This window comes from Perognathus longimembris, chromosome 15, assembly GCF_023159225.1.
Source record: "Perognathus longimembris pacificus isolate PPM17 chromosome 15, ASM2315922v1, whole genome shotgun sequence".
NCBI lineage: Eukaryota > Metazoa > Chordata > Mammalia > Rodentia > Heteromyidae > Perognathus > Perognathus longimembris.
Window position 1 is genome coordinate 59,141,586 of NC_063175.1, and position 27,108 is coordinate 59,168,693.

General features: G+C 51.3%; 1 protein-coding gene across 8 annotated transcripts in view; it reads left to right on the top strand.

Moving 5' to 3' along the window:
• The window catches only part of Atp9b (ATPase phospholipid transporting 9B (putative)), a 182,445-nt gene extending 155,629 nt beyond the window's left edge, over positions 1 to 26,816 (top strand). For 5 of the 8 annotated variants that reach the window (XM_048363532.1, XM_048363525.1, XM_048363530.1 and 2 more), the window contains 9 exons: positions 521 to 665; positions 877 to 941; positions 1,895 to 2,050; positions 2,493 to 2,557; positions 4,847 to 4,955; positions 9,631 to 9,688; positions 10,339 to 10,542; positions 12,753 to 12,785; positions 14,491 to 15,604. In XM_048363532.1, coding sequence (XP_048219489.1) covers positions 521 to 665; positions 877 to 941; positions 1,895 to 2,050; positions 2,493 to 2,557; positions 4,847 to 4,955; positions 9,631 to 9,688; positions 10,339 to 10,542; positions 12,753 to 12,785; positions 14,491 to 14,627 — 972 coding nt within the window. In that variant the 3' untranslated portion in view covers positions 14,628 to 15,604. Of the gene's footprint in view, positions 1 to 520; positions 666 to 876; positions 942 to 1,894; positions 2,051 to 2,492; positions 2,558 to 4,846; positions 4,956 to 9,630; positions 9,689 to 10,338; positions 10,543 to 12,752; positions 12,786 to 14,490; positions 15,605 to 26,802 lie in introns of those variants that run through there. The other 3 variants (XM_048363528.1, XM_048363529.1, XR_007213409.1) reach the window with 2 other exon arrangements.
• Positions 26,817 to 27,108: the final 292 nt, after the last annotated feature.

Sequence of the window (27,108 nt, forward strand, 5' to 3'; positions counted from 1 at the left end):
GCTATGGGACTTAGATTTTCCCACCTAGGGTGAGGAATTAGGAGCTGCCCAGTGCCTTGAACATTTGGTGTCACAAATCAGACCTAGTACTCAGAAGGAGAGGTGAAGTCCCTAAGAACATTCTAGGGGGGAAGCCTGGCGAAGTGGCCTACACATGTGTTCCAGAATAAGCCATGAATTTTCTCAGCCATGTCATCCTTCTCAGGATGTCCCATGGCCCCTGGGCCTAGCCTTTGTCTGAGCTGCTCTTTGCCTGGCACGTGCTTTCCCTCCAGGGCCACGCACTGCCATGTTTTCCCATTCCACACTCCCCAGCTCCACCCCCTCCTCCCTATGGCAGTGAACTGAGTGCTCACCCCTCTACCAGTCCTAGGAGGTGCCACAGAGTCACAGGTGATACTCAGGAAGTGTAGGTGCACGGCCTTGAGAAAGGCCAAGCCTTCCTCTACCCATCTGTCCCATCCCCACTGCTGGATTCCAGGGCCATGGGGTGATGGTAGTCATGAAGCTTGCCTTCTAGGTCTGTCTGAAGTACTATGAGCATGAGTTTGTGGAGTTGGCTTGCCAGTGTCCTGCTGTGGTGTGCTGCCGCTGCTCACCTACCCAGAAAGCCCACATTGTGACCCTGCTTCGTCAGCACACTGGGAGGCGTACCTGTGCCATTGGTGAGCCCATCCAGCCGTCCCCGGGGGTGGGGCATGCCTGTGCCACTGCCCAGCTCACCCAGTCTCCCTGAGGCAGGCGCCCACCAGCAGTAAGATGTGAGGAATGGCCAACCTCTTATGTTTCATCTCTAAAATAGATGCTTGGGTAGTGGAAAAGAAACCATGGTGGTGGAAAGGTGTTTTCTTTAATTCCAATTTCTGTGCATCTCAGGTGATGGAGGAAATGATGTAAGCATGATCCAGGCGGCCGACTGTGGGATTGGGATCGAAGGAAAGGTAGGCTCGGCCTTTGTCTACACACATTCCATACCTACGCATGCAGCTGGTCAGGACCCAGCCAAGAACCTGGTCCTGACTGGCCCTGAGCCTGTATCTGGGCTCAGGTACCTCAGCAGAGACAGCAGAACCCTTCCTTCTGTTCTCACTCTGCCTGGTCGTCACCTACAAAATGTAGGGAAAGTGCTCTCATGCCTTAGCCCATCCTCCTTGTTCTTGGAGGTTTTGCAGTAGCTTCACATCAGCACCTGTGCTTGGATCCCCAGCACACCCCTCTTAGCCTCCATAGCTCCTCAGCTCCTCTCCCTGTTTCCCATGCCCCATTCTTTGTTGGTGTCCCTGTCTCCTGCCAACTAAGCTGTGGCGAAGGCTTGTCTTCTTGCCAGCCTTGGTTGTTGTCCATATAATCACTCATACAAAAAACAACACTACAGGACCTGGGAAGTAGCCCGACTTGAGTTTGGCATTTCCTTGGCTGTTCCTTTCTCTAGTGTCATACTGCAACTGTGAGAAACAGGAGGTGGATTGTGTTTTTAAACGTAAGCTTATTGAGGTTTGGGGGATGGTTCTGAAGAAGCCTAAGATATCAGGCAGGAGTGGGGCATCCCTTGCCCAGTACCACATGAGGGATAGTCTTGAACCCTGAGATATCATAAGGTGGGAGTGGACTGTCCCTGTTGCCAGTACCATACTGTTTCCTTACTTAATTTCTATGTTGCTAGTAGACTGCTAGAGCCATTCTTCTAAAGAGCATTAGTGAGAAACTACTGAAGTCCACGTTCAGGCACCTTTGGACAGGTGCATGAGTTCCAGTATAGGCTCTTCTGCTGTCCTTGTGTGTGCCTCTGGGGTGGATGAGCCCTGTGAGGCTTCCAGCATTGGGCAGAAAGAGCGGCCTGCTCTGACACACCTTTGGAGTGTGAGGCTCTCAGCACACATGTGTTCTGCTGCAGGAGGGGAAGCAGGCCTCGCTGGCGGCAGACTTCTCCATCACGCAGTTCAGACACATCGGCAGGCTGCTCATGGTGCATGGAAGGAACAGCTACAAGAGGTCCGCCGCACTCGGCCAGTTTGTCATGCACAGAGGCCTCATCATCTCTACCATGCAGGTACCCAGTTTGTGCCCCATGTGCCAATAAAGGTGATGGTCTCTCCAGGTGCCATGGCTCACTCCTGTCATCCTAGCTACTCAGGAAGCTGAAATCTGAGGATCGCGGTTCAAAGCCAGCTCAGGCAGGAAAGTCTGTGAGACTCTTTATCTCCAATTAACTACCAAAAAGCCAAAAGTGGAGCCATGACTCAAGTGGTAGAATGCTAGCCCTGAGCAAAAAAGCTCAGGGACAATCCCCAGGACCAGAACAAAAAGAAAAAGAAAGAGATAGTCTTTATGACAGATGAGACAGTGGGGATAATCTGTGTCTACCTGGTTTATTGGTGCCACTGCACTGTAGTAAGTACCCGCACCCAGGCACTTGGGAGAAGCTGCACGCAGAAGGATGTGAGTATGACTAACACGCAGTGTTTTAATCTCTGGTGTTCTTTTTTTCTAAGGCTGTGTTTTCTTCAGTCTTCTACTTTGCATCTGTCCCCCTGTACCAGGGATTCCTCATGGTGGGGTAAGTGAAGTGTGGCTCTCGGGGGACCTTGCAGCATCATATACAGGGAGGTTCTTGGGGGGGGGGGCAGGGGAAACGACTGTGGAATTAATTCTGTATATTCCTTTCACATCAGCATTTAGGATGACTAACACTGATATAAATTAACATCATGCTGGGGAAACTTAAGAGATGACTCCTGTACACTTGCACCTCTTGTAAATATGCTATTAAGTTTCTCATTAGATTTTATGTCATAGAGAGACGATACTTTGTGTCAGGAACTGTATCAGATCTGAGACTTGGTAAAAGGGTCCCATGGCATAATAAGCAGGGCCCAGAGGTGGGTTGGTGCTGAGGGTGCCATCTGCAGGCCACAGCTGCAGGTCTCCTGAACTTACTCTGCCCACCCAGCCACCACCCAGGAAACACAGGATAGAAATGTGGGTTCGAGGTGACCTAGCTCACCAGGATCCGTGAGACCGCCGGTTCACAGACAGTAAGTGAAGCATGAGACAGGAGTGTAACTGCAGCTGAATCTGTCTTGCCCACCAAGTCTACAGAAGGAGAATTTCTTCCCTTTCCTTATCCGCAGTTTTTCCCAGAGATATAGTCAGTGTTAAAAGTGTGGCCATGAATAAAAGCTATCCTCACCACTCTTCTTCCATGTTTTATAAAGCTTGTTCATTTACCTCAACCGGGCTACGTCCATGACCACAACCACTGACCTTTGTGTTGCCTGCTCTTCTCGGAGTGCAGGTCTCCCCTCCCCTCACCCCATTCTGCATGTGAGAAGAGAGTTCAGGACCAGCTTACAAGAGCTCAGCCAGGTAGACTTACTAAGGTGCCAACTTCCACACTAGCACAGAGCCCCTTCCGTGGCAGCATCCAGTCTCCCTCCAGGCCAGCTGAGAACAGGTAGGCAAGTGCATCCTAAATGCTGTCTCTTCTGACAGCCCCCTGAATCCCCAGAATCCCCTACAACTTTAGCGAAACACAGGAATTCATGACATGGGAGGTCCCTATAAGTAAGTGCTTCCCAAGTCAGAATCCGTGATGGATGCTGTTTGTCTTCCCTGGAGCTCCCACCCCCTTCCACCTCAACCCCCATTCTCAGAGCAAAAACTGTGTCTCTGGTATTTTTCCATGGTGGCATTTCCCTCTCTTAAAGATTCGTGTAGTCAGGTTGGGCTTACCCAGGTAAGCCATGATAACCTCTCATCTCAGTATAGTCATGATACGGAATCATAATGCTGGACGAACGTAGGTATCTGCTGACTACAATATAGTAGTTAAGAAAAGAAGGGCAGCATGTCCCAGACTTGGGTGCACACTGCTTCCCATAGTCAGCTGGCCGCAGCCTAGGCACACACTTGATCTCCTGAACCCGGGTTTCCTCTTTAATGAGGAAACTGTAATGTGGAGCTTAGAGAGGCATTGACATTGTACGGGATATGTGTCAAGTTCTTATAGCACAGAACTCAACAAATCATAGATATGGGGGAGGAGGAGAGATTAAATGAAAAATGCCCCTACATGTTGTTTCATTTGGCATTCCTGGCCAGCATACATGTTAAGCTGTCTTCACGATAGATTCTGGACAATGAAGGTTGAATTTGTACTAACGTGGTTAAAACAGCTTGGGATCCCCCACAACCCTAGGTGCCCTTGGGCAATTAGAGGAAGGCACTGCCACTGTACCCACAGCCTGTATGATCTCTAGGGCAATTAGAGAAGGCACTGCCACTGTACCCACAGCCTGTATGATCTCTAGGGCAATTAGAGGAAGGCATTGCCACTGTACCCACAGCCTGTATGATCTCTAGGGACCTGTGCTAAGTCAGAAGCCCACCCCCAGAGGTCACTACCGTGCAATTCCATTGGAACAGTGACCCTAAAATGACAACGATGGAGAGGAGGTCTGTGGCAGGGGCAAGCAGGGGAGGAAGGGTGTGGCTCTAGAGGGCACTGGAAGGCTCTATATTGGACCGGCAGCCTCATGTAAGTCTACAGAGATCTCAGCGTGAGAGTGTCATAAAGAAAATAGATTTTTAAATGGATTTCTCTCCCTATAGCATTTGTAGCTTATAGAACATACGGTAGTATGAATGTAGGAGTATTTATACCACTATGCTGTGTTATAAATACCTAATTTTCCTACTTGATCACCAACATGTTTCCTTTTTGTTTTTATGAGATTTTGTTTTGATTTTCAAAACTTTGACATGCCTATGACTAGTGTTTTTAATATATTCGTAGTTGTGTTATAGGTATTTATCAGATTTGACCTGGGTCTTCTCGATTTCTAAGGTATGCAACCATCTACACCATGTTCCCAGTGTTCTCATTAGTATTGGACCAAGATGTGAAGCCAGAAATGGCAATGCTCTATCCAGAACTATACAAGGACCTCACCAAGGTAAGACCCCAGCACACAGCCTGGAATGAGGCAAGACGGAGAAAGCATGAGCATTTTTAATAAGTATGGTCTGGGGGCTGGGGATATGGCCTAGTGGCAAGAGTGCCTGCCTCATATACATGAGGCCCTGGGTTCGATTCCCCAGCACCACATATACAGAAAATGGCCAGAAGTGGTGCTGTGGCTCAAGTGGCAGAGTGCTAGCCTTGAGCAAAAAGAAGCCAGGGACAGTGCTCAGGCCCTGAGTCCAAGCCCCAGGACTGGCCAAAAAAAAAATAATAATAATAAGTGTGGTCTGTCTTCTCAAATATTTTTTTATTTCTTCTTCCAGTTAACTTTGGTAGTTTTGTCTTGAGCTAAACGTCAAAGGAGGAAATGTTGGAGAAAAAAATTACTCTCAAATGTTTTGCAGTAGAATGCTTATATCATGCATAAGTTCAGAATTTTAAAGGATACATTGAACCATTTGTGGGATATTTATGATTTAAACAAACTTCTAGGCTTCTCAAATAGCTGAGAAGAGCCCGAGCCTTGAATTCCTACAAAGTGGCTGTACCTTGAATTCCTATAAAGGATGCTGGCCGACTGTGGCTGAACCTGCCTTGGAGTTTTGTCCCTCCTGAAGGACCACCTTCCTTTCAACTCACTGCAGAATACAGTACTTTGCTAATAGTTATTGACTCGGTACTTCCTTTCCACCTCAGTCTCTGGTTGTAGTTTCAGAATTATATTTGAAAAGTGGCTGACAGTCTCTTGCTGAGACTCTCAGCTTTGTGCGAGATGTTTTGAAGAAGAATCTTTCCCATAACTCTGCCAAGCTGACACTACCCACTCAGCTTGAACCTGTACTCTATTAAGAGTAGAAGATTCCTGAAGGAGATTTTGATTTTATCATGTCTTTATGTGGAAACATGTTTATTAAAGCATACAACCTATGAGGACCCAAGGTAGACAAAAATCTTAGTTTTCCTAGTTCAAACTGTGGCTAATATTCACTGAGTCAGCACTGAGAACAAAATCTACTAACCCTCAATTCAATGCAGATTTATAATTGATAGCCTGAAGTTACCAATCAGATTTTTAAAGCTATGAAAATATGGTGAAAAAAAATTAGACAAGGTGTTAAACTAGATGCCAGTCTAGCTGACCACTAACTATCAGATTATACTTTGTCTAGATGGCTACTAGCAGTACTAACCGCCTTCTGTGTATCCAGCTGACCACTAACAGATTAGCATACAGTCCAGCTGACCAGTACCTGATTGTACTCTAGCCAAAGAGTTTGTGGGTGATTCATGGTACCTTTTAAATTTCATGGCATTATTGAAGGATCTGATGAAATAAGACTTCTTGTAAGAAATTAAAAATGTCCACGTACTTCTCTCAGGACCAAACTAGCAATATACCATAAAATAGACTATAAATGTCAAGTGTTATTATCATACTGATGTATCATTCTGACTATCAGGAGAGATTATTACACATATTGCAGCTGTAAGAAATGCTTTAGATCTAAATCCTGCAAGCATTTGGATTTTAGGGAATGTCCAAAAACTGCAGGAAGTTATTGCAGATAATTACAGTAGTTTATGTATTTCCTCCTTTCCAATGGTCTACAAATGTGTGCTTAATCCTACCTCATCAATGGAAGAAGGAAACAAGCTTTTCATGTAAGAGCCCAAGACTAGATGCCTTACCCCTGATCCTAGGTAGTTGGTGCCCCAGTGGATCAGGGTCACCGCACGTGTGCTGTCCCAGGTAACCTAGAACTAGATCACCAGTGTTGCTGCCCCAGGCGACGTAGAACTAGATCACCAGTATCGCTGCCCCCAATGACCTAGAACTAGATCACCAGTGTTGCTGCCCCAGGCGACCTAGAACTAGATCACCAGTGTTTCTGTCCCAGACTACCTACAACTAGATCACCAGTGCTGCTGCCCCAGACGACCTAGATCACCAGTGTTGCTGCCCCAGGCTACATAGACTAGATCACCAGTGTCACTGCCCCTGACATCCTAGAACTAGATCACCAGTGTTGCTGCCCCAGACGACATAGAACTAGATCACCAGTGTTTCTGTCCCAGACTACCTACAACTAGATCACCAGTGTTGCTGCCCCAGACAACCTAGATCATCAGTGTTGCTTCCCCAGACAGCCTAGATCACCAGTGTTGCTGCCCCAGGCAACCTAGATCACCAGTGTTGCTGCCCCAGGCAACCTAGAATTAGATCACCAGTATTGCTGTCCCAGGTAACATAGAACTAGATCACCAGTGTTGCTGCCCCAGACGACCTAGAACTAGATAGATCACCAGTGTTGCTGCCCCAGGTAACATAGAACTAGATCACCAGTGTTGCTGCCCCAGACGACCTAGAACTAGATAGATCACCAGTGTTGCTGCCCCAGGTAACATAGAACTAGATCACCAGTGTTGCTGCCCCAGACGACCTAGAACTAGATCACCAGTGTCACTAAACATGTCTGCCCCAGGTAACAGAACTTGATCACTAATCATCATCTCTACTTCATTGAGGAAGAAACTGAGGCATACATATTTAGTCAGGAGCCAAGGACTGCAGGAAGGGTGTGGGGGGCACGAGTGACTCAGAGTCCACGTGCTCACCATTTAAAACAGCTGTCCCAATTGGAGAGCCCAGTATTTGGTACCTGAATGAGTAAGCCAGAGCCCATCAATCAAAATGAGCAATAGACATTTGGGCCTGAGAAGAGCAGCTTTATGTGTTGCTTAGAATTCATGATAGATAAATCGCTCCCATGAGTAAAGTATTTGCATCTCAAATATGAGATTTCTCCCCTCAGAGCTAAAGTTAGACCCATTAATAAGCATCCGCACTCAGGAGCCAATGGTTTAAGCTTATTTTTCTTTTCTTTTTTTTTTTTTTTTTTTTTTTTGCTGGTCTTGGGGCTTGGACTCAGGGCCTGAGCACTGTCCCTGGCTGCTTTTCATTCAAGATTAGCACACTACCACTTGAGCCACAGTGCCATTTCTGGCCTTTTCTGTTTATGTGGTACTGAGGGATCAAACCCAGGGTTTCATGCATGCAAGGCAAGCATCCTACCGCTAACCCTTATTTATGATTTTAATACTCATTCTGTTGTGTTTTCTTTTATTGACCTGAAGTCCACTAGAGTCAGGAGTCACCTGTGTGCAGACTCCATGTGTGCCTTCAGCAAACACTTCCTGATGTGTTTGCACTCCTAACAAGACATGGGGCACAGATACTGCTTTAACTTTCAACAGCCGCATTGATAATTATTTCACATAAACAGCCTGACCTCCAGCAAATCTGGTTACAGAATAAACCTCTTATCTCTTGTATTAAGAGATTAAAGTTAAATTCCTTTTAATTCCTAAAGTAAAATGAGTCACATATTTAATTATAGTTAAATTTTATAGCCAAAGACCAAACACCCACTAGGGGCCTAGGGGCCAGTCTGAGAAATGCACTTGGGAAATAGATAGATAACTAAGGGACCCTGCTTAAGCTTTAAGCTGTGTTGGTTTAACATGTGAAAATTTTTCTTTTTAAAAAATAAATTCTGCTCTTAATAACCTGCAGTCTTATTTGAGTATTCCATGCATTCCTATGTAGTGGAGACTTGGGCTCAGAGTTGCTCCACTGGGGTTGGCTCATGACCAAGGTAAATGCTTATATAGAACTCTGCATATGCTTACACCATAGCCCAGTTCCCTGCCCCTTGCTACCTCCTCAAGACACGTCCAAACATCCCTACCAGCCCCCAGGCTGGATCCAGGGACTCGGGTCTGCGGCATGGCATGGCCACCACATCTCTCCGCAGCGTGTCCTGGGCCCCTGTGAGGGCGCTTGCCAACCTAGCCGCCATGAGGAACTTTCCCCAGAGGAATGCGGAATCAAATGTAGAGCTTTGGAGTGGTCAGTGACAGCACATAGCCCAGGACTACCTAGGAGCTCAAGGAAAGGCCCACACCTCAGTTCTCTTCCCATGGCATATCTGCCTGAGTCAGACACTACGCTGCTGAGAGCAGAGGTGACAAAGTCAACTCAAAGCTCTGGTGGCCTCTCACCTGGCCTGTCCTCTGGTATAAATCACCTGACAGTTCTCTGGCACTGAAAGTACAGGTGGTACAGCCATGACTCATCCACTTGATTGAAATTCCCTTAGCGGCACTCAAAAGCCAGGCTACCCAAAGCCAGGGTGATTTCTCTCTGGCCCGCTTGTATGAACATGGGTTCACTTGGAAAAGCACAACTTAGTGCATAAGAAGCCATTCTGTCTCTGTATGTTATACTTATATGACAGCTTTTCCTGAAAGGAAACTTACTTTTTACTGTAATTGACATACCTCCTTCTTATGAAAGAGCTGTTACCTTGGGGTGGGGAGGGCAGGAAATAAAGGGAGATTATTTTTATCACAAAGAAAGTCTAGCTTATCCCCTATAACCTCCTCAGTTACTAGCACACCAAGGAACATATTGCCATGGCTTGAGAGTCAGCAGACTCTAGCCAATTATGGACACTCCTAGACAGTATCTGCAGGGCCCAGGTCTACCTAACGTGACCCGTGAGATGACAATTCATGGCTTTTGTGAAGCACCTTGTGCCTTGGGAACTCGAGAGCCCAGTAGCATTCTGCTCTGCTGAGGAGACTCTTCCACTGTTTGTTCCTAGGGAAGATCTCTGTCCTTCAAGACCTTCCTCATCTGGGTTCTGATCAGCATCTACCAAGGTAACGTGGGTCCTGACTTCACTGAACCAGTGGGGCTTTTTGGTAGAGTTTGGTTAGTTGGTTTTTGTTGTTTTGCTTGTTTGTTTGTTGTCTTAGCAGTAGTACTTGTACCTCCAGCTTAAAATTTCATCAGCAGTTAAATATTGCCTTCTTTTTTTTTATCTTGTAAATTGATACTCTTAACAATGTGCATTGGTATGTTTTCATTGATTCCTCTATTAGCTAAAAACCGGCCCATTTTTAACTGCATGTGAATCCAGAAAACTAACAAGCATTTTTTACTTTGTGTCCCTGCACAATGGTTTCCTTTCATAAAGCGATAATAGCAAGGCTTTGGGAAGTCTGACTTACAAAATGAGAAGGCATTTCCACTCTGCTGAGCTTGTAGAAAGTGGAGACGGTTGCAGACACAGTTAGGGGACAGGGACTCCATGAAATGCCTCCTCTTGGCTGTCACCAGTCCAAGTGGTGCTGTGCGTCTCCCTGCGGATGTTGAAGAGTTGGTGAGCTCTACTGGGCCCCCTTTGGTGAAGCAAGTGCACATCTTATTTTACCCCAAATCCGTGTCCGTCCACAGATATGAATGCACCTCACCCCTGTCTTAGTGTCACGCTGACAAGTAATGGGGTGCTCTGCCCGCTGTCTTCCAGGCGGCATTCTTATGTACGGGGCGCTGGTGCTCTTCGAGTCAGAGTTTGTCCACGTGGTGGCCATCTCCTTCACGGCGCTGGTCCTGACCGAGCTGCTCATGGTGGCCCTGACCATCAGGACCTGGCACTGGCTGATGGTGGTGGCGGAGCTCCTCAGTCTGGGCTGCTACGTGGCCTCTCTCGCTTTTCTTAATGAGTATTTTGGTAAGTTGCTTCAAGCTTTTTGGGGTCCTTGTCTAACATTTGTTATTGTTATTTCTTAAAACATTGTTTGAAATCCCAGAACAGAATAGGATCCATATTAGAAAGTTTCTTGGGCTGGGGATATAGCCTAGTGGCAAGAGTGCCTGCCTCGGATACACGAGGCCCTAGGTTCGATTCCCCAGCACCACATATACAGAAAACGGCCAGAAGCGGCGCTGTGGCTCAAGTGGCAGAGTGCTAGCCTTGAGCGGGAAGAAGCCAGGGACAGTGCTCAGGCCCTGAGTCCAAGGCCCAGGACTGGCCAAAAAAAAAAAAAGTTTCTTAACAGAAAAGCTTATTTTTATGAAAGATAAAATCCTTTCAATGACTTACAGAATTAGGATCTTTACCATCTTGCCTTCTATAAAGATGTTAAAGTTGTATTTGTGTCCAAGAATGCTTCCCACAGCAGCTGTGCTGTTTGTATTTTCACCGTGAGAGCAGATAACTGCCCCGTCCCCGCGGGAACAGATAACTGCTCCAAGGCAGGCACTTTTGGAGAGGCAGCCCAGACATGGAGGGCCACCTGTGCTCCACTTTCTCCCCTTGGCTCTCTGCACTGGGTCACAGTTGCTTCAGCAGCCCGCCAAGCGCCCCTTAGCGAGAGGGAACATTGTGGTCCACACTGCCGCTGGTCTGTGCTGTCTTCCTGACCAGCCTGGCCCACTACGACTCCAGCTGGACTCGAGCTGCAGTCTGGTCTCCCTGAACCCCGTTCCTAGAAAGAGGACCAGGAGAGGTGCCGGGAGGTGCTGGACACTCAGTGAGGAGTGGCTGTTGTCACTGTCACCCCTGTTAACACTGTACAGCGGAGAGGGGACAAGTTGGAGAAGACCAGACTCGGTGCTTCCCAGCAGAGGCCGGGGCTCCCTGGGTGGCCGCCTGACAAGCCTCTGCATATCCACCTTGCTGATCCACCTTGGGCACAATGAATCAGCTTACCTGCAAGTCCCAGGAAGTCCCAGGACTTCCTGAGCACGTCCCACTCCCCCGCCCACCTGGTCAGGCCAGAGATTAAGAATGACAGAGCTTATGTCATTGTCCTTAAGATAGATGACCCCAAGTCATCCCCAAGTTGTTAATGCGCCTTCTTAGCGTACGGTTCATAGGGTTTTCAAATCTGTGTGGAGAAAAGGAAAGATGCTCTTATGCGAGTCATTTCGCATCTGGCCTCTTGGTTCCTGGGGTGTGGCCAAGTCCCCATCTCCTGGGCAAGAGGACAAAGGAGGCAAAACGCTGCCTGCACCCCTGGTGCGCATCAGCGCTGCCTGCACCCCTGGCGCGCATCAGCGCTGCCTGCTCCAGTACCACTCATTGGCATGTGGCCCCAGAGCAGCCTGAGCCTTGAGCTGGAGCCCTTCCTGACCTAAAATATGTTAGATTTTCAAAGGGGGAAGCGCCGTACCTCACCCTCTCCTACCACCATGACAGTAGTGCAGCACCGTCCTGGGCAGTTGTCACACGTGTGTGGGGAGGCACCGTCATCCCTGCGCTGCAGGTGTGGTGCTGACGTTGGGTGGCAAGTGTACTGAGATTCTGGCACAGCACAGTGCTCCAGCCCCTGGAGTTTACCCCATGGTGAGTTAGTCAGAGCACACCTGGGTCTGTGTGTAGTGACCACACAGGTGGACACACCAGGAGACCGTGATGTACCAAAGGAAACCCTCACAAAACGTGCTGATGGCAGGTAAGAAAAGCTGTTTTCAGATTGGAATAGTGCAGTTATTTTCCTGTATGTTCGTGAATTAATCCAGTAGTGCCGAGACATGTTGATTTATTTGTATGGCATTTCATTTTAATAGCACTTTTTTGGCCCTTCATCTGATGGTATCACAAAGCAAAATGCTAAAATGGAGCATCCAAACTGGCCTCTGGCGTGGCACTGCAGACACGCCGTTGCCTCTGCGATGCTTGAGGCCTCTTGTGGTCGGGGCTTTGCAGGCCAGCGCGCCTGCCCTCGAGCTCCACATCTGAGTGTGGGCTTCCAAGTCCTAGTAGAGTCGTTGCATTTCATTAGGCTTCGAAGGTCATGTGGTGGTGGACAAAGCCGCACTTCACATGGACACTTCCATTCCTTCCTAATGTAGTTCTTTAATGGGTAGCTAACCACTTGAAATGTCCTGATGTCCCCTTATCCTTCATTTCCTTACTCCTGTTTTCTCTTGGAACAGGTATAGGCAGAGTATCTTTTGGCGCTTTCTTAGGTAGGTGAAGTTATTATTGTTTTTAAGAGTGTAGAAGTTCAGCAAAACTGTGTTGACAAATATGTTTAACTGATTTTTTAAAAAATCTTCAACCACTTCCAGCTGATGGCCACGAGCTCCCAGCTCCGTCGCCATCAGAGTGAGTGGGTTTGGGGTCCAGGCTCTCCCTCCCTGGGGAAGCACCTGACAAGCACTGGTGGGCCGGCGGGCCTGTGCCCTGTCCTTTACGGGCCCTGACCCCCAGTATGACAGCGCTTGTTCTCCCCACATCCTTTATTTTTATAGAAGTCTGTAACTCCTAGTAAATAGATCTTTTTTTTCCCCATTTTCTGAGAACAATCTGAAGGGCTTTCTGCACTATGCAGAATAAACTATAGAGGTGTTGGGTTTTTCCCATGCCTCGTCTCATGGAGCTCATTTAAATAGCTCTCCGTACCAGCAGATTCATGAGAGTGTGAACAGGCCCATCCATGGCAACCGAGAGTGCTGGGGGATGGGCCAGCAGAAAGCACTTAGTTTAGGACAGGCATGTCCGAGGTGGGCTGAGGTGGCCACCTATACTCCTAGGAACTCCAGAGGCAGCAATCAGAAGGATTGCAGTTTGTTAGGACAGCCTGGGAAAAAGTTAGCAAGTTCTCATCAGAATAAGCTGGGGATGGCTGTGTATGCCTGAGACCCCAGCTATGTGGGAGGTGTTAGGAGGACTTCTGTCTAAGGCTGCCCTGGGGAAAAACACAGGACCCTAGCTGAAAAATATCACAAAGAAAAGGCTGAAGGTGTGGCTCAAGTGGTAGAGTACCTACCTAACAAGCATGAGGCCCTGAGTTCAAGCCCCAGGACCATCAACAAAAACAAAAAGTAGGCATTTCTGAGCATTTGTGTCCTAGGCCAGGAGCTACCCTATTGCCCCAAATGCATAAAGCAAGCTCTACCTTCAGGAGGACACTGGCCTGTCTGGACTAGACACAGCGGAGGCCAGCTTGCCAGTCCCTCCTGTGAGCTGCACAGTCTGTGAGCTCCAGACTGTGGCAGGAGCCCAGTCTGCCTCCGGTGTGCCCACAGGACAGTGGAGGCCACCGGGCCCCATGCCAGGCTCCGGTGTGCCCGCAGGACAGTGGAGGCCGCCGGGTCCCGTGCCAGGCTCCGGTGTGCCCACAGGACAGTGGAGGCCACTGGGTCCAGTGCCAGGCTCCGGTGTGCCCGCAGGACAGTGGAGGCCACCGGGTCCAGTGCCATGCTCCGGTGTGCCCGCAGGACAGTGGAGGCCGCCGGGTCCAGTGCCAGGCTCCGGTGTGCCCGCAGGACAGTGGAGGCCGCCGGGCCCCGTGCCAGGCTCCGGTGTGCCCGCAGGACAGTGGAGGCCGCCGGGCCCCGTGCCAGGCTCCGGTGTGCCCGCAGGGCAGTGGAGGCCGCCGGGCCCCGTGCCAGGCTCCGGTGTGCCCGCAGGGCAATGGAGGCCGCCGGGCCCCGTGCCAGGCTCCGGTGTGCCCGCAGGACAGTGGAGGCCGCCGGGCCCCGTGCCAGGCTCCGGTGTGCCCGCAGGGCAGTGGAGGCCGCCGGGCCCCGTGCCAGGCTCCGGTGTGCCCGCACTCCTATGTGTGGGCAGTGCTGCAGCATGCGGCCCAGGGCTGCTTGGGCAGCTTGGGCTGCGGTCAGTGGTCCATAGCTCTGTGACTGATGCCCAGTCTCCTTTACCTCCTGACAGATGTTGCCTTCATCACGACCATGACCTTCTTGTGGAAAGTGTCAGCCATTACTGTAGTCAGCTGCCTTCCACTCTACGTGCTCAAGTACCTGAAGCGAAAGCTGTCTCCCCCCAGCTACTCCAAACTGTCCTCCTGAGGGCGCGGGGCCCAGGCAGGGACGCCTGCACTCGGTAGCATGGGGACGGGTGCTCCCAGGGCTGTGCTCACCCCTCACCTGGTCCTCCTCTAGCATCCATACCGAAGTGTGCAAGTGTCTGCTGGCTCCACTAGTGCGGAGAAGGAATTCTTTCACTTCTACAGCTTCCCAGCACTCAGCTCCTTCTTTAGCAACCTAGTAGGGAAAGCCATTCCTTTCTGGACACTGGAGAAGCCATGTGTGCTTGTGCCCCGCCCCTCTGCGGGGGACAGCCTGCATGCAGTCCTCGGGACACCGCCTTGCTTCGTTCGGAGTGGACACTCGCAGTGAGTCCTGTGTGTAGGGAGCAAGTTGTTCATGCACACAAAAGCCCAGGTGACAGGCAGTACATCTCTGAACGCAATCCCATTGCAGCCACGAATGTAAACCATTCCTCCAGAGGCACTGCTGTTAGGTAATGTGTCTTTTCAATTCCAGTCTTTTATATTTGCACAAACACACTAAGAACAATTTCCACCCATAGAAATGGGCCGTCCTGTGGAGCATGCTCCACTGATGCTCACTGAGTGAAGGTTGTGTGCCCGCCGCTGGGCATGCACTAGGAAAGCCTCCTGGAAGGCGGCCCCAAGGCGTCTGGGAGCAGGCTCCCTGGGAGGGGCAGGGCGTTTGTGGGGCCAGAGGAGTGTTGTGTGCATTATGCAACAGAGGCAACCCCATCTGTCTGTGTGCTGTGCTCAGGACTCCCAGTCGCCCGGCGTGGTGGCCTAAAGGAAAGTCTTCTGGCTTTGTAAAGCAGGGTGTTGGGCTTTGGCTGTGGATGTCTGTGTCCTTCAGCTTGATTTCCCGTTGACTGTGGACCCCGCCTCTCCGAAGCCCTGGCTGCGAGGCGGTCTGCAGCATGGCCCTCTGTGGCTCCCACCAGCCGCCGCTTTTCCAAGGAGACACTCTTCCACTGCAATAAAGCTTCTCTTCCCACATTCATGCCTTTTGAATTGAATGCCTTTACCGGCTATCCGAAGCCCACACGGACATGTGGTTGCAGAAGCTATTCCTTACACTCCCCACAAGGTGTCACTGTCTCGTCAGTTCTGCGGGCAGCTTTGGTCTTTGCGCGTCCTGGCTGGCTTTCTCTGCGTGTGCGGAAGGGAAGCATCCCTGAGGTCAGTGGTGGCCAGCTCACTCAGAGAAACTAAACTCTAGAGCACAGACAAGTGTGCCAAGACATGGAGAGTAGATAGATGCCTTTGTCTCTAGAGCTGGGACGCAGGAAGCCAAGAGGCTTCTTGTCTGTGGGCTGAAAATAAGCACCACAGAACAAACAAGACTACAGCTGGGAGCCACACAAAGATGCCTGGCACGTGGTTGCAGAAGGAATGTGTGCCATTGGTTCTCTGCCAGATGGAAGGAATAGCCAACTAAATGATCATTCAGTGTGGTTCTTCCAAGAGCCAGTAGAATCACCTTTCTGGCCAGTCTGGCCAATGGTGCTGTCCCACCCATCTGAGCTTCAGCAGGACCATGCCTCTGCCTTATACTAGGGAAAGGCATCTGAGCTTTTGAGAGGTCTCTACCTCGACCATCCTTGTCCATTGGGAGTTCTGGGAAGCGGACACATGCCTACTCTGTGTTCAGTGCCTGTAGAGACATGACACGCACAGCCTTACCCATTCCACAAGGGCAAGTGATATGGGAGTGAGTGCACAGGATAGACAACGAGGAGCGACTCCTGAGAGGTTGAGGCCAAGGCCAGAAAACAGAATGGAGAGAACACTGTGCAGACAGGTGAGGTAAGGGCAGTCAGCAAGTGGGCAAAGGCCCGTGAAAGGGTAGGTGGTGTGGTTAACGAAGACTGGGGGTTAGATGAGAGGGTGCGTAGACGGGTTGGAGGGTGGGTGAGAGGGTGTGTAGATGGGTTGGAGGGTGGGTGAGTGGGTACGTAGATGGGTTGGAGGGTGGGTGAGAGGGTGTGTAGACGGGTTGGAGGGTGGGTGAGAGGGTGTGTAGACGGGTTGGAGGGTGGGTGAGAGGGTGTGTAGACGGGTTGGAGGGTGGGTGAGAGGGTGTGTAGACGGGTTGGAGGGTGGGTGAGTGGGTACGTAGATGGGTTGGAGGGTGGGTGAGAGGGTGTGTAGACGGGTTGGAGGGTGGGTGAGAGGGTGTGTAGACGGGTTGGAGGTGGGTGAGAGGGTGTGTAGACGGGTTGGAGGGTGGGTGAATGGGTGTGTAGACGGGTTGGAGGGTGGGTGAGAGGGTGTGTAGACGGGTTGGAGGGTGGGTGAGTGGGTACGTAGATGGGTTGGAGGGTGGGTGAGAGGGTGTGTAGACGGGTTGGAGGGTGGGTGAGTGGGTGTGTAGACGGGTTGGAGGGTGGGTGAGTGGGTGTGTAGACGGGTTGGAGGGTGGGTGAATGGGTGTGTAGACGGGTTGGAGGGTGGGTGAGAGGGTGTGTAGACGGGTTGGAGGGTGGGTGAGAGGGTGCGTAGATGGGTTGGAGGGTGGGTGAGAGGGTGTGTAAACGGGTTGGAGGGTGGGTGAGAGGGTGTGTAGACGGGTTGGAGGGTGGGTGAGTGGGTGCGTAGACGGGTTGGAGGGTGGGTGAGAGGGTGCGTAGATGGGTTGGAGGGTGGGTGAGAGGGTGTGTAGACGGGTTGGAGGGTGGGTGAGTGGGTACATAGATGGGTTGGAGGGTGGGTGAGAGGGTGTGTAGACGGGTTGGAGGGTGGGTGAGTGGGTACATAGATGAGTTGGAGGGTGGGTGAGAGGGTGTGTAGACGGGTTGGAGGGTGGGTGAGAGGGTGTGTAGACGGGTTGGAGGGTGGGTGAGAGGGTGTGTAGACGGGTTGGAGGGTGGGTGAGAGGGTGTGTAGACGGGTTGGAGGGTGGGTGAGTGGGTGCGTAGACGGGTTGGAGGGTGGGTGAGAGGGTGCGTAGACGGGTTGGAGGGTGGGTGAGAGGGTGTGTAGACGGGTTGGAGGGTGGGTGAGAGGGTGTGTAGACGGGTTGGAGGGTGGGTGAGAGGGTGTGTAGACGGGTTGGAGGGTGGGTGAGAGGGTGTGTAGATGGGTTGGAGGGTGGGTGAGTGAGTATGTAGATGGTTGTCTCATCCTATTCCAGTCAGGATGCTCATGTCTTTTGTAATGATTCCGAATTTACTCCACTCAGAACCCAAAGCCTTTAAAACCCATACCTCACTAGTCAGAACGGGTGTCCTCATTGGCTGTCGACTTCTCTGTGCTGACTAGTGCCCGGCAAAGAGGCTGTAGTGAAAAGACCCAATAGAGTGGGCAAGACAAGCTAGAGACCACTTGCCTTGAAGTCCTGGGGCCTTGCACAGTACTCAAACACCATGTACACTTACCACCTGGGAACAGGCAGAGTGTGTGTGAACACAACTGTATATCAGGACACGAGGCAAATTATCAGGCTGCATCAAAAGCAGAACTAGCCAAGCACGGTGACACACCCCTGTAATCCTAGGACTCAGGAGGCAGAGGCAAGAAGAAGACGGTGACTCATGACAGCCTGAGCCACAGAACCACATCATGCAGAGAATCACACACATGCAGAGAGGGCTGAGAGCAAATGGCTGGGGCAGACCCTGGAAACGGGGGTCATGGTGACGGCATTCAGAGTGGGCCTCATACTGACAAGTGCCACTGGGGTGGTCAGGGCGGACGCAGTGACAGGTGGACCCAGGCGAATCACCGCATGCTCAGCATCTTGAGCACACCTCTCAGTGACAGCTTCACGGAAGCGGGAAGGACCGAGGTGAGGAGGATACAGGCAGCCATAGCACCCTGAGAAGCCACTGGAGAAAGCTCAACAGGCCAGAAGCACAAATACTGGAATCAAGCCAAGTGTGGTGATGGGTGCTGGTAATCCTAGCACTTAGGAAAACAAAGTTGAGAGCATCATGAGTTCAAAGCCAGTCCAGGGCTATATAGAAAGACCCTATTTAAAGGGAATCCAGAATCAAAACAGCTCACTCCTAGAGATATGGCACATATGTGGAGAAAAAATTATTTGAAAAGTACTTTGACAGGTACAGTTAAAGCAGTATTTGAGGGAAATTGACAGATTTAAATGCTAAAAAATCGGGCTGGGGATATGGCCTAGTGGCAAGAGAGCTTGCCTCGTATACATGAGGCCCTGAGTTTGATTCCCCAGCACCACATATACAGAAAACGGCCAGAAGTGGCGCTGTGGCTCAAGTGGCAGAGTGCTAGCCTTGAGTAAAAGGAAGCCAGGGGCAGTGCTCAGGCCCTGAGTCCAAAGGCCCAGGACTGGCATGCATAAATAAATGAATGCATGAATGAATGAATAAATAAATAAATAAAATTAAATGCTAAAAAATCTAAAACCAGTGGGCTAGACCTTAACTTTGGAAAGCTAGAAAAAGAGTAGCAAAGGAGGCCCAAAGCAAGTGGATAGCAAGAAGCAAAAAGAAAAATGCCAGCAAAGTAGAAAACAGACTGCAGTCAGAAAGCCAAAGCCAGCCTTCCAAAGGATCAACAAAAACTCAGCTTCCGCCTGGAATCCTAGCTACTCAGGAGGCTGAGATCTGAGGATAGTGCTTCAAAGCCAGCCTGAGCAAGAAAATCCATGAGACGTCTCCAGTTCACCACCCAAAAAGCCAGAAGTGGCGCTGTGGCTCAAGCGGTAGAGTGCTAGCCTTGAGCACAAGGAAGCCAGGGACAGTGCTCAGGGCTGTTCAAGCCCCGAAACAACCAGCTGGATTGATAAGGACAAACCACATTACCCTCCCGGGATGCCACTGATTCCAGGAGAGGGGCTGAGCGAGGGGGGGAGGGGTTAGGCTCCAGTAGCCCCATGACCACCTCTAATCACCCCCATGACCCCTCACTCCCCTAGACCCTGGTACCCCCCCCCATGACCCCACTCCCCTAGACCCCAGCAGCCCCGGTGACCTCACTCCCAAAACCCCAACAGCCCCCGTGACCTCACTCCCCTAGACCCCAACAGCCCCCGTGACCTCCCCAAACCCCAACAGCCCCCGTGACCTCCCCAGACCCCAACAGCCCCCGTGATCTCACTCCCCTAGACCCCCAACAGCCCCCGTGACCTCACTCCCCAAACCCCAACAGCCCCCGTGACCTCACTCCCCAAACCCCAACAGGCCCCCGTGACCTCACTCCCCTAGACCACAACAGCCTCCGTGATCTCCTAGACCACAACAGCCCCCGTGACCTCACTCCCCAGACCCCAACAGCCCCCGTGATCACCCCAAACCCCAACAGTCCCTGTGACATCACTCCCCAAACCCCAACAGCCCCCGTGACCTCCCCGAGACCCCAACAGCCCCCGTGACCTCACTCCTAGACCCCAACAGCCCCCGTGACGTCACTCCCCAAACCCCAACAGCCCCCGTGACCTCACTCCTAGACCCCAACAACCCCCGTGACCTCACTCCACAGACCCCAACAGCCCCTGTGACCTCACTCCCTAAACCCCAACAGCCCCCGTGACCTCACTCCTAGACCCCAACAACCCCCGTGACCTCACTCCCCTAGACCCCAACAGCCCCCGTGACCTCACACCCCAGACCCCAACAGCCCCCGTGACCTCACTCCCCAAAACCCAACAGCCCCCGTGACCTCACTCCCCAGACCCCAACAGTCCCCGTGACCTCACTCCTAGACCCCAACAGCCCCCGTGACGTCACTCCCCAGACCCCAACAACCCCCGTGACCTCACTCCCCAGACCCCAACAGCCCCCATGACCTCACTCCCCTAGACCCCAACAGCCCCCGTGACCTCACTCCTAGACCCCAACAGCCCCCGTGACGTCACTCCCCAGACCCCAACAACCCCCATGACCTCACTCCCCAGACCCCAACAGCCCCCATTGTTGGGGTTCTGGACCCCCTTTCTCCCCCCACGGGGAGAATGGTAACCACAAACTCTATGAAAGAGCACCCAGCCTGGCCCTCCGCCAGCGGAAGGCCAAAGGCGTGCTCACATGGGCAAACGCTAAGTAGAGGACGGGTTGCTGAAGCTTCCCCTCCCCCCAGTTCCCCCCACATGTTACCGAGGGCGGAGGCGAAAGGAAGGCATCAGGGACACGCTGCGGTGGTGGAATGCGTCTCAAAGACTTTAATATGGAAGGGCACTTATATAGAAGTAATGGCGGGAAAGAAAGGGGGCTGGCCAAAGGGTCAATCATAGGCTAGGGGTCACGTTCATCAAGTGACATCACGAAACTTCCCTTTGTGGGCGGGACAATCCCATCATGGTGGCACACACGTGTTCACCTCCCAAGGGGTGGAGGTCAAAAGGTAGGAGGGGCTTCTATTGTCCCAAGGCTGGTGGAAGGGCAGTCTTTCCCAGGCCATAATAATCCCCAACATCTCCCCCTTTTTGTTTTTTTTCAATAAGCAGGGGATGCTGTAAACACATGGCATGTGTGGGCATAAGGCAAATGCTGACATAAGATCTGTGGGGCCCCTTCCACAAAACTGGGGTGAGGGGTAGGTAAGGGTCCATCCATCTGGCTATGTCCAGAAGTCAGAATCCTCAGCTGGTTTCTGCCAAGTGCAGGAAGGTGCAGACAGCAGCCCTCTTTTGTTGGTGAGGTAGAAGCTGAAACTCTGGCATTCCCGGCAGTTCACAGTAGCTGATAACTCAAACATAAGTGATTAGTAAAACATTCTATCATAAAACATTGAAGCCAAGGTGTTAAACCTTTGCATTTACCCTTTTAAACATTTCTATCATAAAACATTGGGGTTGAGTGTCAATACCCTCAGCTCCTATTTTCTTTCCAACGGGACTCCCCAAGTCTAGCAGCAGGGGGAGAGGAAAGGAAGAAGCATGGTGCAAAATTCCTTTGGTTTCTTTGTGTGACGCTGTAGGCAGTATTGCCACAGCAAAACATTGAGCCATGAGATGCTCAAGAAGGAATCTAGAAAGCAAACAGGGAAAGGAAGCTTGGTTGCTTCCTACCGTAGGCAGTCCTACTTTTCATGAGCCATGAGATGCTCAAGAAGGAATCTAGAAAGCAGACAAGGAAAGGAAGCTTGGTTGCCTCCTACCGTAGGCAGTCCTACTTTCCATATTTTCATGGGAGAGCAGAAGTCCAACATGGTCCTCCTTTTCCTGGAGAGAACAAGAAAATATTTCTCCAGAGTGGGTGCTCTGGGTTTAATTTTCCAATCTGGAAAAACACATATACTGTACTCCATCCCACACTGATTCGGGATGATTTAAAATTTCTGGATAATTGACATAAGCATAACTAATCCTTAATTAATCCTAGGGAATCCTTAATTAATCCTGGGGAATACCTCCCCCTTTTGTTTTTTTTAAAATTATGACACCGGCGGCCACCAGGCAGGGAGTATGGATGGAGGTCTCGTCTTCTGTAGCTACTTCCTGCTGTCAAGGGGGCGACGTAAATCAAGGGCCCCTGGTCAGCCTGGCAGTCCGGTGTAGCTGGCAAAAAGTCCCCATCATTACCATGAGTATGGTCACTAGGGCCAGAGAGCGCTATGGTTTTCTCCAGCCCCCCCTGAGTCTTTGGGCATACCCAGAAGTTTCCAAGGCTGGTGCCTCCAGGGTTCAGGCCTGTGTTAGGGTGACGACTGTGAACGGCAAATTCCCCATTGGTGATCTCAGCAAGAGATGTTATTCTGTCAAAAGACACTTTTGAAAAGGTCAGGCAAAGTATCGACAAGTTCTCAGAGCTGGTTGGCATGAATGGCATAGAACACACCCTGGGCATAAGCCAGGAACAGTTCCCTTTTGGAGCATAAACCCAATTGTAAAGTGAACGAGTAAGGAGAAACGACTGAAAGAAGTGGTTAATGATAGAAAACTGGTTTGGCATAGCCAGTCAGAGGCAAAATAAATAAATATATATATACACCTATATACAACTGGCAAAAAGGAAGAAAATGGACAGGAATTATCTCTCTCGATTTCCCGGCTCTGATCCATTTTGAAAGGGTGAAACAAGGCATCTCCCTTTAGGATAATATGGCACCATTCTCCTCTCACTCCACTCCACCTTTCCGTCTCCTGGACTGGCTAAGTCCCAGGAATTTCAACGTTTGTGGCTGGAATTGCAATTTTCCATCCGCGTTTGAACTCGGGGCCTGAGCACTGTCCATGAGCACTTTCGCTCAAGGCTAGTGCTCTACCACTTGAGTCATGGTGCTGCTTCAGCCTTTTGCTCGCTCTCTGTGGTTGAGCTCTCAATCTGGCTCTTTGTTGTTTAACTGGGAGGTGGGATTTTGGAGAAATTTTTCCTTTTGCCCGGGCTGGCTTTGAACTATCCAGGGAGTCATAGTCCTACAAGCCCTTTTTATTCCCAATTGAGCAACAAGGAAAAAACACAGAGATAATCCATTTGTAACCCGTTGAGAACTGACCAAAAACTGCTTGTGAAGGTTTGGCTATAACACTTAGAAAACATGAGATTTACATGCCATCAACTTGAATCACGCCATTGAATCCCACTGGCAAGTGAAAGAGAACACAGATAAATGACAACCAAGGGCAAAGGGTTAAAGCATTGTGGAATCCTCAGTCTCGGAAGTGGCTGCGTCCCTCATCCCCATTTGGCAAGTTCCATGCCATGCGATGGGGAACTCGAGGCAAAGCTGTAGTGGTATCTCTTGCTCACATCTTGCTCTGGGTTGCCTGCAAAATTTCTATATGGATTGGTTAGAGTGTTCAAAATTTTTCAGCACTTCTGGCTCTGGTATATCGATGCCCTTCTGGTTTAAGCAGGGTGAAAAGACTTTCTTGATCACAAAATTCAAAGACTTTCTTAATCCCAAAATTTTACCTGGCTAGCTGTGACCACTAACATAACTATGGTGATTTAACCTGGAGTAACTGTTAGGATGGAACTATTCACATCCTACTCAAGGCTCATAAATCATTCGAGCAGCTTCCAATGGGAGAGAGAGCAAAGAATCATTAGTAGTGAAACAAGGCAGTTTGGGAACAGACTGTGGTGGCATCTTCCTATATCCAGGAGCTGCCACCGTCCATGCGTCTAGCATATCTGCCCACCTGTATCCTAGAAAGCAATATATTAATCCTGGGTCAGGAAAGCTGAGGTTAATAGTCACATTTGTATGAAGCAATCTCAATTTCTTGATCTTGAGAGTTTATGAGAACACAGGAGAGAAAATGGGAAGGTAAAATCTTAATTTATGCCAAAGAGTTGTTAAGGCTACATGCACACTTAACTTTTAACACACTGAGTATAAAATAACATGCTGATTTTATACCATTGTGCTTTTACTACATGCTGCATATTTGAACCTTATGGAAACACACTGAATATAAAATAACATACTGGTGAACTTTTACCACATGTTGCATATTTGAACCTTATGGAAAATTTTATAGGCACCTTTATCTCCATCGAACACCGGGATGGAAACCTATTGTTATGCTTTTAAATCTTACCAACAACCACACGCGTGCACACACACACACACAAAAATACCTGAGCGCTCTTTAAAATTGCTTTGATTGGCCATTTAAATTTTTCTGGAATTCCAGCGGCAAATGATATTAATTTGCCCATTATAGAACCACGTGGTTGAATAAAAAACAAAAGGGAAACCTGTTAATTACACACTCCCAACATGACAATTTTTAAATCACAGTGGACAAGCAAACCCTTTTATCCATCTAGAAAACTCCAGTTGATTTTATCTCTTTGAACTGGTAAACATGGAAGTTCAATCAAATTACCTATTGCTGTATCAAAACTCTTTGTTTTCCTTTCAATATTCCATTTTAGTTTATAATTTGAGGCTTTCCTGTCTCCAACCCCGTCTGCAGCTGACACAGAGAGAAAAGTGCAGGCAAGCACAGCGGGGTGCTTGCCTCTCTCAGCTGCAGCGCAATCGGCCAGCCCAGGCGAGCCTGGCACGCCCCTCACCTGGGGGGAATGGGTGGGGCCCCGCCTCCAATATGGCGCGCCCCATTGTGCTCCACGTGTGTGTTAAGTCAGAGAAATCAGGATTCAACCAACTCACCTGAATTTCTGAGCTTAACGACCATCGGCGGGCATAAAGCAGTTTGCCGGGCTGCAGCCGCCGCCGCCGCCCGCGCACCCCAGCGGGACACAGTCCCATGGTCTAAACTGCACGCCACGCCTTTTTTTTTTTTTTTTTTCCATCCGCGGGCTGGGGCCGCACTGGCTCCAGCCCAGCCATTGTAAATACAAGTCTGGCCAAAGCAGCAGCCATCCCCAACGCTCTGCCGCCGCCATGCCACAGCTTCCCACATGGCGGAACCGCGCTTCCGCCACGCCGTGCTCGGCCCGCCACACTCGGCTGCCGAAATGCCGCCGCAAAAGACGCCTGGTGCCGCCCGGGGACACACCAGCCCCAGCCCACGCACCTCGCAAACCCGGGGTGGCGCGGAGCACAGTGTACTCAGCTCAGCCCGCGCAAGCCAAACCGCTCCGGCGCTCGGCCACCCACTGCTTCTCAAGCGCCACTGCGGGTGCCTGCCGTCTGGCCCGGGGCGCACAGAGCAGAACTAACCGACCCCAGCCCGGGGTCGCATTCCTCTTGCTCCGGCCCCACTGCTCCACTGACATGCTTCCGCGGGAAGCGCGCCCCGCTCCCTCCGCCGCCCGGCGCCAAATCGCCACGGCGGGGCAACTCTCTGGCGCCGCGTCCCGCGAGCCCATGTCTCCATGCTTCTGCCCCGTCTGGATGGGCAGGACCCTCCTCTAAAACCCTACTTAGCAAAATCTGTGGGGATACTGTACCCCGAGCTTCTCGGCCGTACAATTCGGTCCCCGTTCGGGCGCCATTTATGTTGGGGTTCTGGACCCCCTTTCTCCCCCCACGGGGAGAATGGTAACCACAAACTCTATGAAAGAGCACCCAGCCTGGCCCTCCGCCAGCGGAAGGCCAAAGGCGTGCTCACATGGGCAAACGCTAAGTAGAGGACGGGTTGCTGAAGCTTCCCCTCCCCCCAGTTCCCCCCACATGTTACCGAGGGCGGAGGCGAAAGGAAGGCATCAGGGACACGCTGCGGTGGTGGAATGCGTCTCAAAGACTTTAATATGGAAGGGCACTTATATAGAAGTAATGGCGGGAAAGAAAGGGGGCTGGCCAAAGGGTCAATCATAGGCTAGGGGTCACGTTCATCAAGTGACATCACGAAACTTCCCTTTGTGGGCGGGACAATCCCATCATGGTGGCACACACGTGTTCACCTCCCAAGGGGTGGAGGTCAAAAGGTAGGAGGGGCTTCTATTGTCCCAAGGCTGGTGGAAGGGCAGTCTTTCCCAGGCCATAATAATCCCCAACACCCATGACCTCACTCCCCTAGACCCCAACAGCCCCCGTGACGTCACTCCCAGACCCCAGGAGCACCCGTGACCGTCGGGGCCCCAGTAGCACCTTCTGAGTGATACCAATCTAACCCATGAGCCTTGGGCCTTGGCACCCACAGCATGGCAAGGGCTCAAGGGGGCATAAAGAGGCTGTGGGTGGAACGTGCTGTCTGGGTGCTGATGACTGTTGGCACGCAGTCAGGTGGGTAGGGGCCCCCTCACAGTTCTCCCATGTTTTAAATGTCCTGTGACTCTCAACGCCGGAAGTTTGCAAACTGCATTGAATGTGCTGTGTGGGGTCTGGAAGATGGGCAGGCGGATGTCAAGCCTTGGCCTGTAAGCAGTGAACCGGGCCTGACCCTGGACCTGGCTGTGAGTGGCGGGGTGGGGCCAGGCCCACACTGGAGCCTTCCTGCTTCCTCTGTCCATGTTTTCTAGAAGAAAACCCAACCTGAGGCCCCATCCCCCAGGACCATTCTGCCTGGACCAGGACGTCTGTGAGCTGGGGCACACCGCTCCAATCCCCAGCCCCATGGGGCTGCCGCGTGCTTGGTGGCACCACACAGCTGGGGTCAGGAGACCACAGTCCCCGTGTCCTGGGAAGCACTGCCTGCTACCTCGTCTGCCCCCCCCCCCCTGCTCCGAAGACAAGGTTTCTGGGGGTCACAGAGGATGGAGGGGAGCAGGGAGGGAAACCTGAGCCCTTGCCACTCACTGTCAGTCCCCCTGGGGGCAGTCCCGAAGCCTGTCCTGCAAGACCCCCACCAAGACCCCATGAACTCATTGTCCCTGTGCACTTGACGGGAGCCTTGCCAGCTTCTGGCTGGCCTCTGCTCATAGCACCCCTCTCCTGGGGGTTGGTGAGGGGTCACCTGAGAGCCTCCCTCCTCCCTCCGGGCACGGAACTCGAGGGCCTTTGGGGAGTTTGGGCTGTAGGGGCTGCCCCGACTGCCCTGGCTCCTGTGACCTAGGAGAGACCCGAGTCAGGGCCGCAGGGCAGGTGGTGCCCGGGGCACCCTGGAGCCCTGGAAAGAGACCAGCCTTATCAGCCTCCCTGCCTCTTGGTGAGGCCAGCACAGTACCAGGGAGGTGCTCAGAGCGCAGGGTGGGTCATGGGGGTGGGGTGGGAACAGGAACAGGGAAGCC